The following is a 15,176-nucleotide window of genomic DNA, read 5'->3' as shown; positions in this document are numbered from 1 at the left end:
TTTCACAGCAGACAGAGCAACGTTTGCTGCACGATTCCTCTGTTCTGCACAGACAGGGAGTTCTTTCAGAATCTTACGACACACCCTGCCACGCAGACATGCACTTGCTATATGAGGCAGCCTGTAGTATAGGCTAAAGAGCAGCCCCTGCCAAGCCTGTCAGACATGTGAATGTCAGCGTGCAAAAACACAAAGAAAGGACACCCCAAACGTTTCTGACTTGGGTTAATTGAGAGCTACTTAAACAAGAAAAGACTATTCTTTTGCAGATATTGTCCTTGGACTCTGTGGGAAATGCTAAAGGTGTAAAGAAGTAGAAAATCAACAGCTAAAGCTTTTATATGGTGATGAGTTGACGTGTTCAGCTGTCCTGTCAGACAGACAATTAAAATGCACGGCTATTGCATCCGATCCATTACGAGACTCCTGCATCCCGCCATGCCAGAGAGCGATCCGCTAAACAGACACTAAAGCAAAGCCAAGAAACAAACTTCAGTGCCGTGGCTGTTTAACTCCGTGCACGGTACACGGCGATTTCATCAGACGAATTGTTTCTGCCGTGGTGTGGAGTTGCATGCTGCGGTGTTTCATAGGACATGAAATCGTCAGAGCAGATGGAAACAGGAGGCAGCCCAGGAAAGAGAGTCCAGCTGGGGAAAAATCACCAACGCAACCCCTTCCCTCTGCAAATGCCTACGCTTACAAAAATGAAACCCTACGAAACAATTGCCATTAGGAAGTGAAGCCATCAATCATCTCAGTGTGTTGTACAATTGAAAAACTACTGAAACTGTGGAAACCGTTCCCTTTTCGTCAAATGTTGTGCCTCTGGGTGAATCTTTCTGGGTGCTATTTATAGATTTGAATGTTGCTAGTTTGTACGGCAGAGCACTGGATAAAAGAATCCACCTTTAGATAACTGCTGGGGTTATAGAGGAGTCCGTTTTGGTGGGCTAACGAGCTCAGTGCTGCCCTGGGAACACTGAATTACAGACAAGAGGGGCCCTTGCAATGCCCCTTCTCTCCCTCTCACGTCCAGAGATATAACCTAGATACGGCACTTTCTAATCCCTTTCATGCAAACCTATTACACTCAACAGCAAAATCTGGCCCTTTACAGAAAATAAGAGTCTAGCTGACATTGCCTTCATCCTGACCTCAGTGCCCACCTCCGTGTCCTGCTCCAGCAGCACGTGACAAAGGCCATGCAATTCGTAGGACATCGCATTTTGCCAGATGAACGTTTTGGGTCTGATCTATATTTTCATGTAAAAGATTTCAGCGTCTCTCTGCAGGTGTTTGCCTTCTGCCTCTCCATACGAGCCCCCGAACAGGCAAAGGATTGATTCATTTTGCTCCTCTATTCCAGCTCCATTTTAGCCGATTGTATTTCTGACTCTCCACACCCCGTTAACAGGAACGTACCGGGAGGGCAGGGCTTGCTCTGCTGTTGCTGTTTCTGACTGCTAAGTGGTGCTAAAGGGTAAAGTTTAGACTAAGTGCACTGCTCTTCTGGCAGAGATTAAGAGCACCATTTCATTTTCACAGTACTCTCAAGTCCCCGTGGGATGGAGACGGGAGATTGCTAAATTTGCCCTCAAAACCAGGTCTCCCAAGTGGTAGGGTAGACTGCCTCAGATATTAACTTGATGGTACAATAATACAGAGAACCCACATGTGACTTTGCCTTAAAAAAATATCAGGAGTTCTTCTTATCCTTCTATGGTCATAAATTGAATGATATGCAGTTTTTAGGATGTACTCCAAGAGGAACAGCCCCAGCAATGCCGGCTCCCACGAATCTCTGTGAGGCTGAGATCCTTTTCCTCTTCCGTAAGGAAAAGGGACTTGGCATTTGTACCTCCTGCCTCTCTACCTGCTGGGACAGTCTGCTTTCTGTCTGTCTGTCCCTGCCCTTCTCGGCACGGACGCCTTCGCCTGCCGCCCTCCCCAGGCAGCAGCCTGGGATTCGTGACGAGCGCAGTGACAGCCCCAGTCTGGCAGTGCTCTCTCCTTACTGCAACACCCTCTTCCAGTAGCACAGCCCACTTGGTTCATTTAATCACATCACAACTTGAGATCAAGATGAAAACCCAAACCTAAAATCCAGATCTGAAAAACACAACATCAGAAAATGGCACCTCTTCAGTTACTTTGCTTTTCTACCCCAGCTGCTCTCTGGGATCACTGGGCTCTCCCCATGTTTTATCTTCATCACAGGCTCTTATGATCAGGGAACTGGGTGTTCTTCCTGTCCATAAAACTCCCTCTCATTAAATAAACTCCTCCAATGCTAAGAATCTAATAGAGGTAAGGGCATTTTAGAAAATAGTTTTCAGACACTTGGTCAGACACAAGCTACGCACTCCATAAGGGGGACATATAAATATACACGTAAGAGGGAACAAACTGTCTCGTACATAATAATCAGAGTGGCATTTCAGTGTGACCTTTCTTCCCAAATGTGCTTTTTTCTAGGATTTCCAGCTGGGTTTTCCCAAGTGTGCCCTAGTCCTCCTAATCAGAAGGACACGTCTGCCATGTATTTTGGCAGAGATAACAAGCCATGCTTGTGATGTGAGTCAGCAAATATACTTATCACATTTCTGCAGGGCTTAGATTTTTGCCGAGAGGTGAGCTCACAGGGTAACTCCGGCCCCTCGTGAGGACTAGCAAATCCTCCTGTTTTGATGCGACGCACTACCACAGCCTCTCTGTTTTTCAGACCGTACGCAGAGGTTAAACTGCCTCCAGTGTAACAAACCCGCCTGCCAACCCCAAAAAAGCCGCTGCAGGAGCCAGCTCCCCAGATGGCATTGCTTCGCGGAAGCAGCTCTATGGGCAGTTCTCCGAAACGGGCGCAGTGCCCGCGCTGTGAGGGAGGCCGTAAGGCTCTGTGCCGCAGGGCCACCTGATGCCCCCGGCCACGCCGCTTGGTGCTGAAATGCTGCCCGGGGTCTAGCCTGGGTTTTCCATCTTGTCACTGATGCCACACGCTGGAATATTTTGTCTTTGTTTTTTTGCAAAGAAAAATGTGTCTTTTAGCTTTTCTTTAGTGAAATTTTTCAAATTGAAAACACATTGTCATACAAACACTGGCCTTCCCAGACCTGCTGGCAGCTAAACGTACATCCATCTAATGACCGCTCCCCTCTGTCCCCTTGGATGGGCAGTCACCGGTCTTTTGTTTCACGTGATAAAGCAGTGGTACTGCGGGTAGGGTCCGTACATGGCAGGACTTGGTTTTCTACTATTTTTATGTTACTCGTAGCGCAAATGATTAGCTGTTGTCTTGGCAGCACGATGGCTTCCGCAGCACTCAGATAACCCAAACGCCCTGTGCTACAGCAGTTCCAGGGGAAGCCAAGACTGCAGAAGTGCTTTCCCCGGCCGGCCCCGGCAGCGGATCAGCCCTGGGGTGCGCTTCTGCCTCTGGCTTCCCACGCAGCCATACCCCCCCTTGGGCACAATCCCTGCTGCAGGGAACTCCCGCTTGAGGCACGTGAGCCACGCGCTCTTGGGGAAGGACCCCTTCTGTCCCCTTCAGAGCAAGCGCTCTGCTCGGCCTGCGAGGACTGGTACGTACCTCTGTGACCAGACAGCATAAGCTCGGGCATTCAAGGCGTATTCCAATTCAAACCGACTACGTAGCGCTGCAACGTGACTACGGCCAGGACCTCCTCGTGCGACGAGACAGTCCGAAGATGAGGAGGGAGACAGAGAACCGCTGCTGTTGCTGGAGGCTGGAGACATTAGCTGGATTTAAAAGCAAAAAAAAGGCGGCGCTGTTATTACATATTGACAAGGCTTCCCTCAGCTCTTTCTCATAAGTTGTGTGTCCCACATTTCCTTTGTAGTTTGGCTGAAGAAAGCAGGGCCTCCCGACTTTGACCAGCTGAGGAGAACTGGACGCTGCCTGCCACATAAAGTGGTCAATTCATCGTCGCCTGGGGTTTTCAAGCTGGGGTTGGATGGCTCTCCAGAAGATACGCTTTAGTTCAGCCGTGAGGTATTTGGCTTGCGAGCACCCGCTGTGCAGCTGGGAGACATCCCTGCCTCCCCGGCGGGAGCCGCGGCCGGGACCGTCCCGTCTGTACCAGCAAGGAGGCCGCGCTGGCTGGTGGCAGCGGTCCTGTCCGAGTGCGCCAGGACAGGGATTCAGACTGACAGGGCGGCGTCAGCGCAGGGCTCGCGCATCCATATGTGTTTATACATACGGACCAACCGTACAGCACAGGTGCCTGCAGCAGCAGGGGCCTAGGCTTGTGCCAGACAAAAGGTCCCTGCCGCTCCTGGTTTCAGAGATACTTAAAAGGAGCAGAAATGGTTTGCTGAGAGAGGAGAAGAAAAAAGAGGAAATAGAGGAAGGCGGAGAGAGAAAACTCTCCACCTTCATCCTTCATCAGCCGCAGTGCTTAACTTCCCACAGATCTTGTTCCTCAGAACTCCTCTCAAACAAGGCTTTGCCCTGGACGCAGTGGAGCTCAGGTCTAACTCCCCAGCTAAATAATGCTTTCTTTTTTTCTTTCTGTATGTAAGCTCTTGCCCCAGATTTCTTCCTGCATGCACTGCTGCCTATGTATCATAGAAGTCAGGTCTCCCATGAGATGACACAGTTTCTTGTGATATAGCACTTCACTTTTTTTTTTTTTTTTTTTTTTTACACTTAAGAGCTTCCACCTACGCATAGAGCAACCAGCTGCAGTCAGAGCATGAAGAAATGTAATAGATTATGGGTGTCTTTTCTGACCCTTATGCTCAAGAGCAGAAATCCATTTTAAAAGGAGGTTGTTGGGTTTTTGGTTTGGTTTTTTTTTTTTTTTTTTTTTTTTAACAAACACTTACATGCATACACACACACAAACACACAAAGCAAATATAATTTCAGGAACTGCAGCCCTGAATCATTTACTTGCTGTTTGACCACTTATCTTCCACCAGGCTGAAGGCCGATACGTCTGTCTGTGTCACGGCCACAGTCCAAAGCAGGAATTGCCTTTGCCTGCATCCTTCTTACGTTTTCTCTTTTACCTCTCCCCCAAGGGTCTTGGCCAGTTTGTCTTTTCTTCTTTGTAAACCAAGCAGTCTTGAATGGGATGAATGGGAGTAAAAAATTCTGCCCAGGACCGCTGCGAAGTGCATCCCCGCAGCGCTGGCCACGCTCCCTCCTCAGCGTACCGCTCTGAGTAGCTCCTGAGGCTCCCAGCAATACCTGGTCCCTGCCGCCTCCTCCTGGCCCCCGTATAAACCACTATGGACCACCCGCCTTGCAAATACAGCGTGCTGGCTGGCAATCGGAGGAAGCAGCTCAAGCAGCTTGCAGGCTCCAAAGCCAGCGCTTCCCTCAGCCGCTGCTCTCCCCACTGGTGCTCCCGGCCACGCAGCACAGGCACAGACACTCCGCCGTGGAAATAAGGTCCTTACCTCAATATTGCACAGACATTCTTCTAACTTTGTGACCACTTCTGAAAACTCCGGTCTCCCCTGTGAACACGACAGAAAAAGCAGAGCTGTGTTAAAAATCGAAGGGGGGCATATCTTCTGTGATCAAACTGACTTACAGGTACGTGACGAATCCCAGCTCCCCTCCATTTCCCTTTCTCAATTTCATGGCATTGCCTTCAGTCTGTTTGGGAATCTGATGGGAACTGCAAGTTCAGTACTAAACTACGAAACTGAGAGGTGTGTATAACAACTTCAACCGCATTATTATTCTTTATCTGTAACAATTAGATTTGAGCTAATAATTACTGGATCATAAGATTACAAAAATACGAACAATAAATTCTTGGCTCTGCTTATACGTTCGGTATGCTTCCTCTGTGCTCATAAACAAGACTTGGAACGCAGCAACAGCTGTGAAGAGCAGCGGACGAGCTCCTGACCAACACTGCACTTATGGCCACCTCTTCCTTCCCTTCTTGGGGTACTTGCGTCACCCCACGCGCACCAGCGCCGCAGCTGCCCCCCGCCGCCTGCCCGACCCCTTCCCGGGCACGCGTCTCCATCTCTGCGTGCTTTACGTGGCACAAGAGTTTGTGGAGGCCGTGCTAGGGACAGGATTAGGCAACCAAGGGGAAGGACAAATATAGCTCCTTCTTGTTACTGCTGATCAATCCCCTGTTCCAGTTTACAGCACGGTCTTCCCAGGGAAGTTCAGGCTTAACTAAAGCATTGCATACAATGGCGTTTGACAGAGGAGGACTGGGAATACCTTAATTAAGTGACTGTTAAAGAAGCTCCTCATTCCCATCACCACATCTTCCTCAACAAAACTGCCTGCAAGAGGTAGGCATAATTTAAGAGCTTTAGGACCAAGCCCTTCAGCCCTCACATCTATGGGTGACAGCAGAGGGATAATACACGCAAATAAGACTTCAGGCTTTAGCCCTTTGTGAGAAAGTACAGTAACAAAATGGGCGTTAAATGCTTTTCTTTCTCAAAAGAGTAAGAAAGAAAATGACCGGTCCATTTTATGTTCCACAGACTTGTCCTTGTCTGCAGTTGCATAGGAAAGGGAGGGAGAAAAGCGTGTTACTGGCGTCCCCAGCAGTGCCCTGGCTGAATCGTGCTCCCTGTGGTAGCGGCAGGAGGCAGCCCACATCCTTCTCCCGCCTCTGGCCACCAGCCCTCGCCCCGAGCAGGATCGCTCCCCCTGCGTGTCCCTGCGGGGGACGAGCAGGAGCTGCCATGGGGTGCAGACCTCGGCCGATTTCTCCTGCCTGCTCCTACCAGCCTTTCTGCGAGGGTGACCAGCTGTGGCAGAGAGACAGGATTTCTCCACTGCCATTTGCCAGTCCCCTGGGTGCTTCCTTCCTCAGCCGGTCTGTAACGTCTTCTGCTCTTCTGACTGCTTCGGTCGTTCTGCCACGTGATGCCAACTGCCGCACTGAGATACTGCACTTGAAAAAACACTTTGGAAAGACGCTGGTCCCACAAGAATCTCGGGCTCCAGCAAGCACTTCTAGGAGTAACCTACGCCTAGGAAAGTGTTGGGGAAAACCACCCTGGCAAAAACTACCCTCAACACAGAGTCCTTCACAGCGACAAGGAGTCCTCAGAGCTGGCTCTTCTTTAGCTGGGTGAAGGCTGGTGGGAAGAAGGGAGATCCCACCTGATGGCTGGACAGAAACTTGATTGTGAGGTGATTTCAGTGGTTCCTTTTATAAAGGATTCTGTTATAAAGCGGTGTATGACCACGTTAGAGTATCCCTGTATACAAAGTGTTCAAGAAATACTGCATTCATTGCATGTGGTAAGCTCTGTCACCTTCAGTGGAACTTGACTGGAGCCCGTCGGAGACCATGGAAGAACTGACTGTAACATCAGAGTTGTACTTAATAAACTAAAACAATGTTTGTTTTCTTTATGGAACTAAGCCCCAGGTACTATGGCAAATACTTTGGCTCCAATTAAAGCTTACAAATTAAAATAGCTAATGAAAAATGCTGCTTAAGAGACACTGTCTAATTTTCTAGTCATCAGTCTGCCTTTGGAAACAAGTACTGTCAAAAGTTTCTGGAAAACAGATGTGCAAGTACCTGATAAATAGTAAGAGTGGCATGACACATGGGAACTAGTTTTCAGTTGGGATGAACCTCGAACGAAATTAAAGATGAATAAAAGGATAAATTTTCAAATTTGGAGGCATTTCATAGACATCCAGCAAAATCCATACAGATATACTCCATTTTCTGCCTCTTTTTTTTTTTAAACTGAGCAAACCTCTTGGAGAATTCTGACCTGTGAACACTCGTTGAGCCCCCAAATTCACCATTTTCCCCTAACAATAACCTCTCTTTTAAGCAAATGTCTTTGTTTATACGTCTGCAGTGAGATGCCGTAAGATGGATATCGATCTGGCGATGCTTTTTATCTTTCAGATATTTTGCTCATTCTGCTTGTTACGGTGTTTCACTAATAGCGTTCAGCCCCTCCTCCGGAGCGGTATGCTCAGGAGACGTCACTGTGTCGAGGATTATTAAATATACCAGATAACTAAGTGAGACGCTTCGAAAGAATTGCTTGCGAATCTCTGCAGCGAACTTAGAGCAGTACTGTAGGTTTGTATCGGCAGTTTTAGGATCGGCTGTGACTGCACAGCAAACCTGGCAAATGCTGACGAGAGGCCGGTGACACTGCTTTGTTTTCCTCTGCCCAGTGGCCCTCCTGAAACTGTTCCAAGGCCCTCAGCAGCAACTCAAAACCTTCGTTACTGAGAATGGTAGCAAAACACGTTTAATAAAGCTCATTTTAATAAGTTTTTGCCCGCATCTTGTGCAAAGTTCAAGCCATACACTGTCTGATTGAGCTATCAATTGCCTTATAATTCTACCATGCAGCTCCAAAACATTAGCAAGATTAAGTGATGTTGGAGAGATACTGATGAGTAACAAAGCGCATTAGGATTCTAAAAAGACGGTTTCTTTTTACTGGGGCTAAATGAGCTGTGGAAATGCTAACAAGATGCAGTGACTATATCCATTACATAGTGCTTGCTTAAGTCAACAATTTAATATGACATCTTATTAATAAATTTAAACAGAATGTGAGTTACATGCTGATGATTATTAGCAGCTACTTTATAGTTACATGGAAAACAAACCGAGCCACTCCCCCGCCCCAACATTAGCTCGCAAAGTGCAAAGACAAGAGCGCATTCAAGAATGCGGGAAACACGAGTAACAGCGAACACACTAGTGGTGCAATAAGCTAGCTACGGCCTGCACCGCAGAGAGCCGTTATCCGCAGTTCTCACACCGATATATTAGGCACAGAGCCAGTAAGGAAGAGAGCAAGGGGGCAAAGCTGACTGCGGCAGGCGGCTGCCCGAAGTCGCACAAAGCTCCCGCTTCCCCTGTCTTGGGAGAGCACTTGAGCGTGTGCTTCAGTTCACTGAACCAGGTAAGAAAGCTCTCAAGCATCCAGGACAAGGACAGGTTTAGGCACGTGACAACCCGTCTTTCTAAGCTAGGCTAACTAGAAAAGGGACTCCAGGGCACAAACGCAGGACTCTGTTTCCAGTAGGAAAGTCAGAGTATCTGGTTCAGTAACATGAAGCTGTAATGTGAAACAAGGCCTCCTGTAACACCAGAAAATTACACAGGCTCCAAAATCTGCTCCCATTCCTCAGAAACGAAACTTCCACGTTGTTCAATGAAGACCTCAAATGCCAGAATAGCACCAGAAAACCAACAACCAAGCAACCAAAGTTTCCAAACCCACAGCGTTTGGAAACCCCTGTAACGCGTTTCCTAAAGCAGCTAACCCACTTTGTGGAACATTTTCTAAGCAAACTGAATTTCCAGTCTCTGGAGTGTATTTCTTGACTTTTCAGACAGTTTAGAGCCACGTGCAAAAACACCCGTGCAACTGCGGCAGCGGCGGATGCGCAGATGGCATTGTAGAGCACCCAGAGTCCCTTGCCTGGCTGACGCACAGCAGCATATAAAGGCCCTACCCATCTCCATAGTTCTCTGTGTGAGAAATGCTTCAAGGAGATGACGTTCCTCTGGCTGCTTTCTGTTTTCCGTCACCAAGGAACACTGTCAAAGCCCAGAAGTTACGAACAAACCCAACGTTCTTACGCTCTACAAACGCCAGAGCAGTAACGCTGTCAGTAAGACAGCCCCGACTCATCTGAGCCAGCACAGGTGCCCACACACTCCAACATCTGCATCTGCATTTTCACGTGCAGATACACAGATCTGTGCATAATCCATCCGGTCAGGAGATACGGCTGGGGTGTAGCATCAGAAAAGTGCTGGTTATCAACCCTGCTTTGGAAGATTTGACCCTCAATATAAGGACAGAGATACGAAGACTAGCTAGGGGAGCGTCACTGTTGTCCCTCTACCATGGATGGTCTCAAGCGCCATTAAATCCTGCTGTGGCCCTAAAGGCTACCAGTTTGGGGATGATGGTGTCTTTGCAATCTTGCTTTAGTTAGTTCATGTTCCCTTTAGTGCAGAAACAGCAACCGACTGCAAAAGCCAACGTAAACCAATCTTCCTTTAACCACCATTTTATAATCTCAGAAGGGAACACTTGTGTATTTTATTTTCTTTAATGCTGTTGCTATTGAGTTAATTGGGATGATGAGATGGACTTCTCCAGCCATTAAAAACCAGTCACAATTGCAGCATGTGAGAAAGGTGCCGTAGCAACAACCTTACTGCAATAACTCCTTGTTAAATCAGACTCCGATCCTGCAGGCGTTGCTGGGCTCCAAAAGACAGCAATTACTGCAGATGCAACGCGCATTTTTGAAATTCACAGTACAGTTACTTTCTATCCTAAAGAAGAGTTTATTAATTCTAACACATATCTGAGGTTTGTCTTTATCAGCATTAGAGTCCCACATGAAAATTCCCAGGGTATCAGCTGGTGAAAAAATACTCATTGCGTTTACTATTTGAAGCCTCTGAAAATTAAATTCCATATCCTACGGGGGAGAACTGAAATAGTAGGAAGACCCGTAAAGAGTTCAGACAGCTGGAATGGGAGAGGCCCATTTGAGGATTAGCAGCGATGCAGCTGATGAGAAGGAGCCACTCCGGGCGCGCTGTGCCCGTGAACCGCGTACATCAGTGCTTGTACCCTGCCTGCCTCCAAGCGTTGCTTTCTCACTTCCCTAAGCAATGAAAAATGCATCCCAAAACAACAGCATGATAATAATAAGCACTGTAGTAATTTTGAAATAATAGAACAGATGGCTTTCAGTTTTTCAAACAAATATGTCATGTCACGGCGTAGCAAAAAAAAAAAAATCTAATAGTTAGATGGACAGGAGAATTACATGATGCTTCTGATAAATGATCGAGTGCCTGGATGAAGCAGGAGGCTGGAGGAGGGCTGGGTCCCTATGATTCCATCCAGGCAAGACGGAAATTATGGCAGTGAGCTTGGCGGTGCCCCTGGACAGACTGACAGAACTGGGCACTGATGGGGCACGGAGAGAGGGAGCCACTGGGGAACAGCGTTAACTCCTGCACTGCTCCCTCGGGGACTGCGGCAAACAGCATTTTCGCCGTCGGGGGCCGGCACAGAAGCGTGTGTGAACTTTGTCACCGCTACCCCTTCTCACCTTCCCACGCTGCAGCACCCTCTCCACGGGACTGCCCTTACCCTTGCGCGGGGGCTCGCCACGCGTTCCTGACGCCTCATCCCGCGAGCAGGCTGCGCCGTTCTCAGCCACGGCTCTCGGTAGGTTTTGGGGGGTACTGCAGGGAGCCGGTGTAACCTCTGGAGCTGTTAATACTTTGACACGTGGTTGTCTGAGAGACCCTCCGCATGCTCGTGTGCCGATGTCCCCCGTTCTCCAGGCCACAGCCGGAATGGCCCTGCTACGGAGAGGGGTCCTGTGCGTGACCTCTCATCTGTCCCGGCAGACCAGAACCAGAGGGCACCAGACTGTGACTTCGGCAAAGCGCAGCTGTCCTGTCCTGGTTGAGCCCCAGCCAGCAGCTAAGCACCACTTCCCCCCGCCCCCGGTGGGATGGGGGAGAGAATTGGAAAAAAAAAGTAAAACCCGTGGGTTGAGATAAAGACAGTTTAATAGGACAGAAAAAGAAGGGAAAATAATAATAATTAATAATGATAAAAGAATATACAAAACAAGTGATGCACAATGCAATTGCTCACCACCCCCTGATGCTCAGCCCATCCCGAGCAGCGATCCCTATCCCCCGGCCAACCCCCCCAGTTTCTATACTGGGCATGATGCCGTATGGTCTGGAACAGCCCTTTGGGCAGCGGGGGGCAGCTGTCCCGGCTGTGCCCCCTCCCAGCTCCTTGTGCGCCTGGCAGAGCATGGGGAGCTGAAAAGCCCTTGACCAGTGTAAGCACTGCTCAGCAACAACTAAACCATCGGTGTGCTATCACATTATTCTCACACTAAATCCAAAAGACAGCACTGTGCCAGCTACTAGGGAGAAAATTAACTCTATCCCAGCCGAAAGCAGGACATGTCCCCAGGCCTTTGGAAAAGATTCACAGCTGACTATTTGTTCTGTTTTAGTACCCAAAACATATTTGCCACTGGATATTTAGAGAACTGTCAATATAGTACGAGTACTCCTTGAATAAAGCAAAATAAAGGAACAGACACCTTCCTGGGATTTCAGAAATTAAGAAGCAACGAGTAAATCTTTTTTCCCCCCAATAATCCAAAAGAACCACTTTCTTTGCATTGGAACAAGTGAAAAACATGGTTTGCCAGCTCCGAAGATCATAAATATGATCTTTTTAGGGTTAAAGCTACAATAGGAAACAGAGATCAAGAGCCAGAATATTTCTACAACTTGTAAATCATGTCCCTGTTTCTCTTTTACAGCTGCTCCCGTAAAAACTAATGCCTTAAGCATCTCTTATGGGATGCTTACAACAAGTCAGAGGTGTTTTGAGGGTGTTCTGTGCCCCAGACAAAAGGAGCAATTCCAGGAAACGGGAAGACCCCGCAGGAGAAGAAAAGGCCGGAGTCCTGGCAGAGGTGGTTTCCCTGCGGGGGGCTCGGCGCGACGGCCCGGTCAGTGCATTGGCCATCTGAGCCAGGGGAGAATATTCCGTGCTGGTTTTGAACGTGGCACCCCAGCAGTGTGCGCAGCTGTCACCGTCACAGCTTGTAGCTTCTTGAGGTGGCTGCAGTGTTTTCGCTCCTTAAATCCCATCTAACACTTCACACTTGTCACCTACATTTCCCTCTCCCGCTGAACTGCGGGAACAATTGTTCCTGTGTGCTGACCCTCATTTCTGTACAGCTGCCAAAAGCCACCCTTGAACACACTCTCTCTCATCTTACAGCTTAAAATTTTGCCTGCAGCCATACCACTGCCTGCAGTCAAATCACCTAAGGCTGAGATCTCGTGTGAGCTCTCAGGCTCGGAAAGGTTAGGCACAGTCCGTGCTTGGACAAAGACTGCTGGGAAGCAAAACAAAGCATGACAGCCCATCTCGGAGCCCAACGGTTGTTTTCTTAGCTTATTTTAAATCTTCCTATTGCTTGGGTTAATCACGGCTTTGCATTTGTTATTGCTCCTCAAGCAGCCTTTGACCCCTGAGGCTTGCTCCCTCTCTCCCTACAGACTGCAGGACCTGCTCCGAGTTTTCAAAAGGCACGGTATTTTCTCTCTTATCTTCTACACTGTCATCCTGTGTTTCCAGTGAGCTCTGTCTTCTGTGGATGTGCCTTCCCTGTCTTTGGCAGGACCAGTTCTACTAAGCTATGCGTCAGTAATCAAAACGATCCTCTTTACAAGATAGATAGTGAAGAAATTTTCTGGTGGAGCGATTCTTCAAAAGGCAGGGAAATTCTGGTCCACTGGTATGGCATCTACAGTGCTAACAGCCCTACCGGCAGGCAGAGATGCATTAGTGATAAACTCAGCTCAGCACAAGTGTGAAGCTTGGTAAAGTCTACGTGCCCTGAACTACATGTGAACAAACTTGTTCTCACATGCAGTTACCCTGAATGCGTCATCACCTGGAGAAAGTCCGAGGGGTCATCACGGGGCGATTAACGGTAGGGACTAACGGGATCTCTGCACTGCTGCAGAATACGCCTGCAGGGCTGCCACTGCTCTGCGTCTAACAGGCTGCTCTGCCAAATCTTACCCAATCTTACCCATGCCAAATCTTACCCAATCTTACCCATGCACGATGACATGTGTGCATTGTACTACCTGTGAGACGATACGGCAGAAGGCTTTAACTGACCTTATTATCCTCTCTCGATTTCCAACCACTGTAGAGTACAAGAAAAGTAACACAGTCTTTTCAATTTATATTTTCCTAGCAATATGCTTATGTATGCAATTTTCTCCTTTAAACTTGTTATTTGTTACAGGAGTTGTTGGTCTCTCTTGCCTAGTCTTGGCCTTCTTTACCTGGAAACTTGAACAAGGTAGAGCGAATGAACACGCATCAGAACACTCCAGATGCATCCCAGTGTGAAATGAGCCAAGAAATTATCTCACTGTGGGATCCTGTAACCACTGCTCAGCTCAGGAAAATGAAATAATAGTCATGTCTATTGTCAGGTCTGGCAAAGAAATGTGCCTCTTTCTACAGGAAAATAGGCCTCATGCAAGGCTAAAGGCAAATAAAATGTCCATATGCCTACAGACATCACTGAGGAGCATTCAGAGGGACACTGCTCACAAGAGAGGCGGCTCATTCTCATGCCTCAAGTGCAGGTTGATGGAGTTGTGCTCTCAAGAGCTTTGCAGAAGCGTGCCTGGGAATGATGAAGCAGAGGCCCCGAAGGAGGATTTCTACGGAGCTGTTACTAACCCAAGCAGCCTGGGCCAGTGGGAAGATTTACAGACTACAGCACTGCATGACCTGTCAAAGATTGATAAAGGTGGATTTTCTTTTAGAAGAGAACAGAGAGGACCGTAAGGGGAAAATCAGAATGAAATTCAAAATTCAGAAGGAAAGAAAGAGTTTGATCGTCATGCATTTAATGAGGACATATCTGAGTAAATCAGTGGCCATAAGCAAAATTCAGGGACGTGTTATACCTCCTGTACACTGCTATACACGGCTATAAAAAACCCCAAAGTCGAGATGACCGGGTCCAAGTAGGAGATTGTCATGGTTTCCTAACCTTGCAGTCAAGTTAAAAGTAAAACCTATGGAGGATAATATTGGACTAATATGAGGTAGGGACAGGAAAGTATTATATTTGGTTTGACTGAAAAGCAGAGGAAAGTACAAAACTCAAGATTTTCCTACTCTATCCTTCAGAAAGCCGATGGGTATTTTTAATCAGCAACAAAGTTCTCTTTAAAGAACGCCTCACACTCCCTCAGGTTACTCACACATGCGCGGTACTCCTGAGCATCAGTGTGCCATTGAGGACGGTGGCATTTGAAGAGCTTTAACACTAGAGGGGTTATCTTTAGAATAACACAATACTATCACAGCATTCTGCAATACGCTACGTGGAAGGGATCACGAAGGGGATCTTCTACCTTCTAAAGAACAAAAGCAAGAAACGTGCCCTGGTTTTGTAACTGGGATGACGGAGTAGATCAGAAACTTGCCAGAGAGATGCAAATTTTTTTTTTAAGTGTTTTTAACAGGAACCCAGATAATACACTGAACCACATTCCTTTGAATTTGAAGGCAGTTTAAAACCCAAGGTTTTATTAGTGAAAACAATTTCTGCTAGAGAA

General features: G+C 47.8%; 2 protein-coding genes across 3 annotated transcripts in view; both read right to left on the bottom strand.

The window, feature by feature from the left end:
• Window positions 1–15,176, bottom strand: part of ACADM (acyl-CoA dehydrogenase medium chain) — a 769,283-nt gene that overhangs the window by 340,033 nt on the left and 414,074 nt on the right. The window lies entirely within an intron of this gene.
• The window catches only part of TNNI3K (TNNI3 interacting kinase), a 101,839-nt gene that overhangs the window by 10,112 nt on the left and 76,551 nt on the right, over window positions 1–15,176 (bottom strand). The window contains exons 22-23 of the mRNA XM_075509002.1: window positions 5,425–5,484; window positions 3,587–3,756 (exon numbers count right to left, since the gene is read on the bottom strand). Of these exons, the coding sequence (XP_075365117.1) occupies window positions 3,587–3,756; window positions 5,425–5,484 (230 nt within the window). The remainder of the gene's footprint in view (window positions 1–3,586; window positions 3,757–5,424; window positions 5,485–15,176) is intronic.

Source organism: Mycteria americana, chromosome 7 (assembly GCF_035582795.1).
Source record: "Mycteria americana isolate JAX WOST 10 ecotype Jacksonville Zoo and Gardens chromosome 7, USCA_MyAme_1.0, whole genome shotgun sequence".
Classification (NCBI taxonomy): Eukaryota; Metazoa; Chordata; class Aves; order Ciconiiformes; family Ciconiidae; genus Mycteria; species Mycteria americana.
Note: the sequence above shows the minus strand (reverse complement) of the source record. Positions and strands in the feature narration are given on the sequence as shown.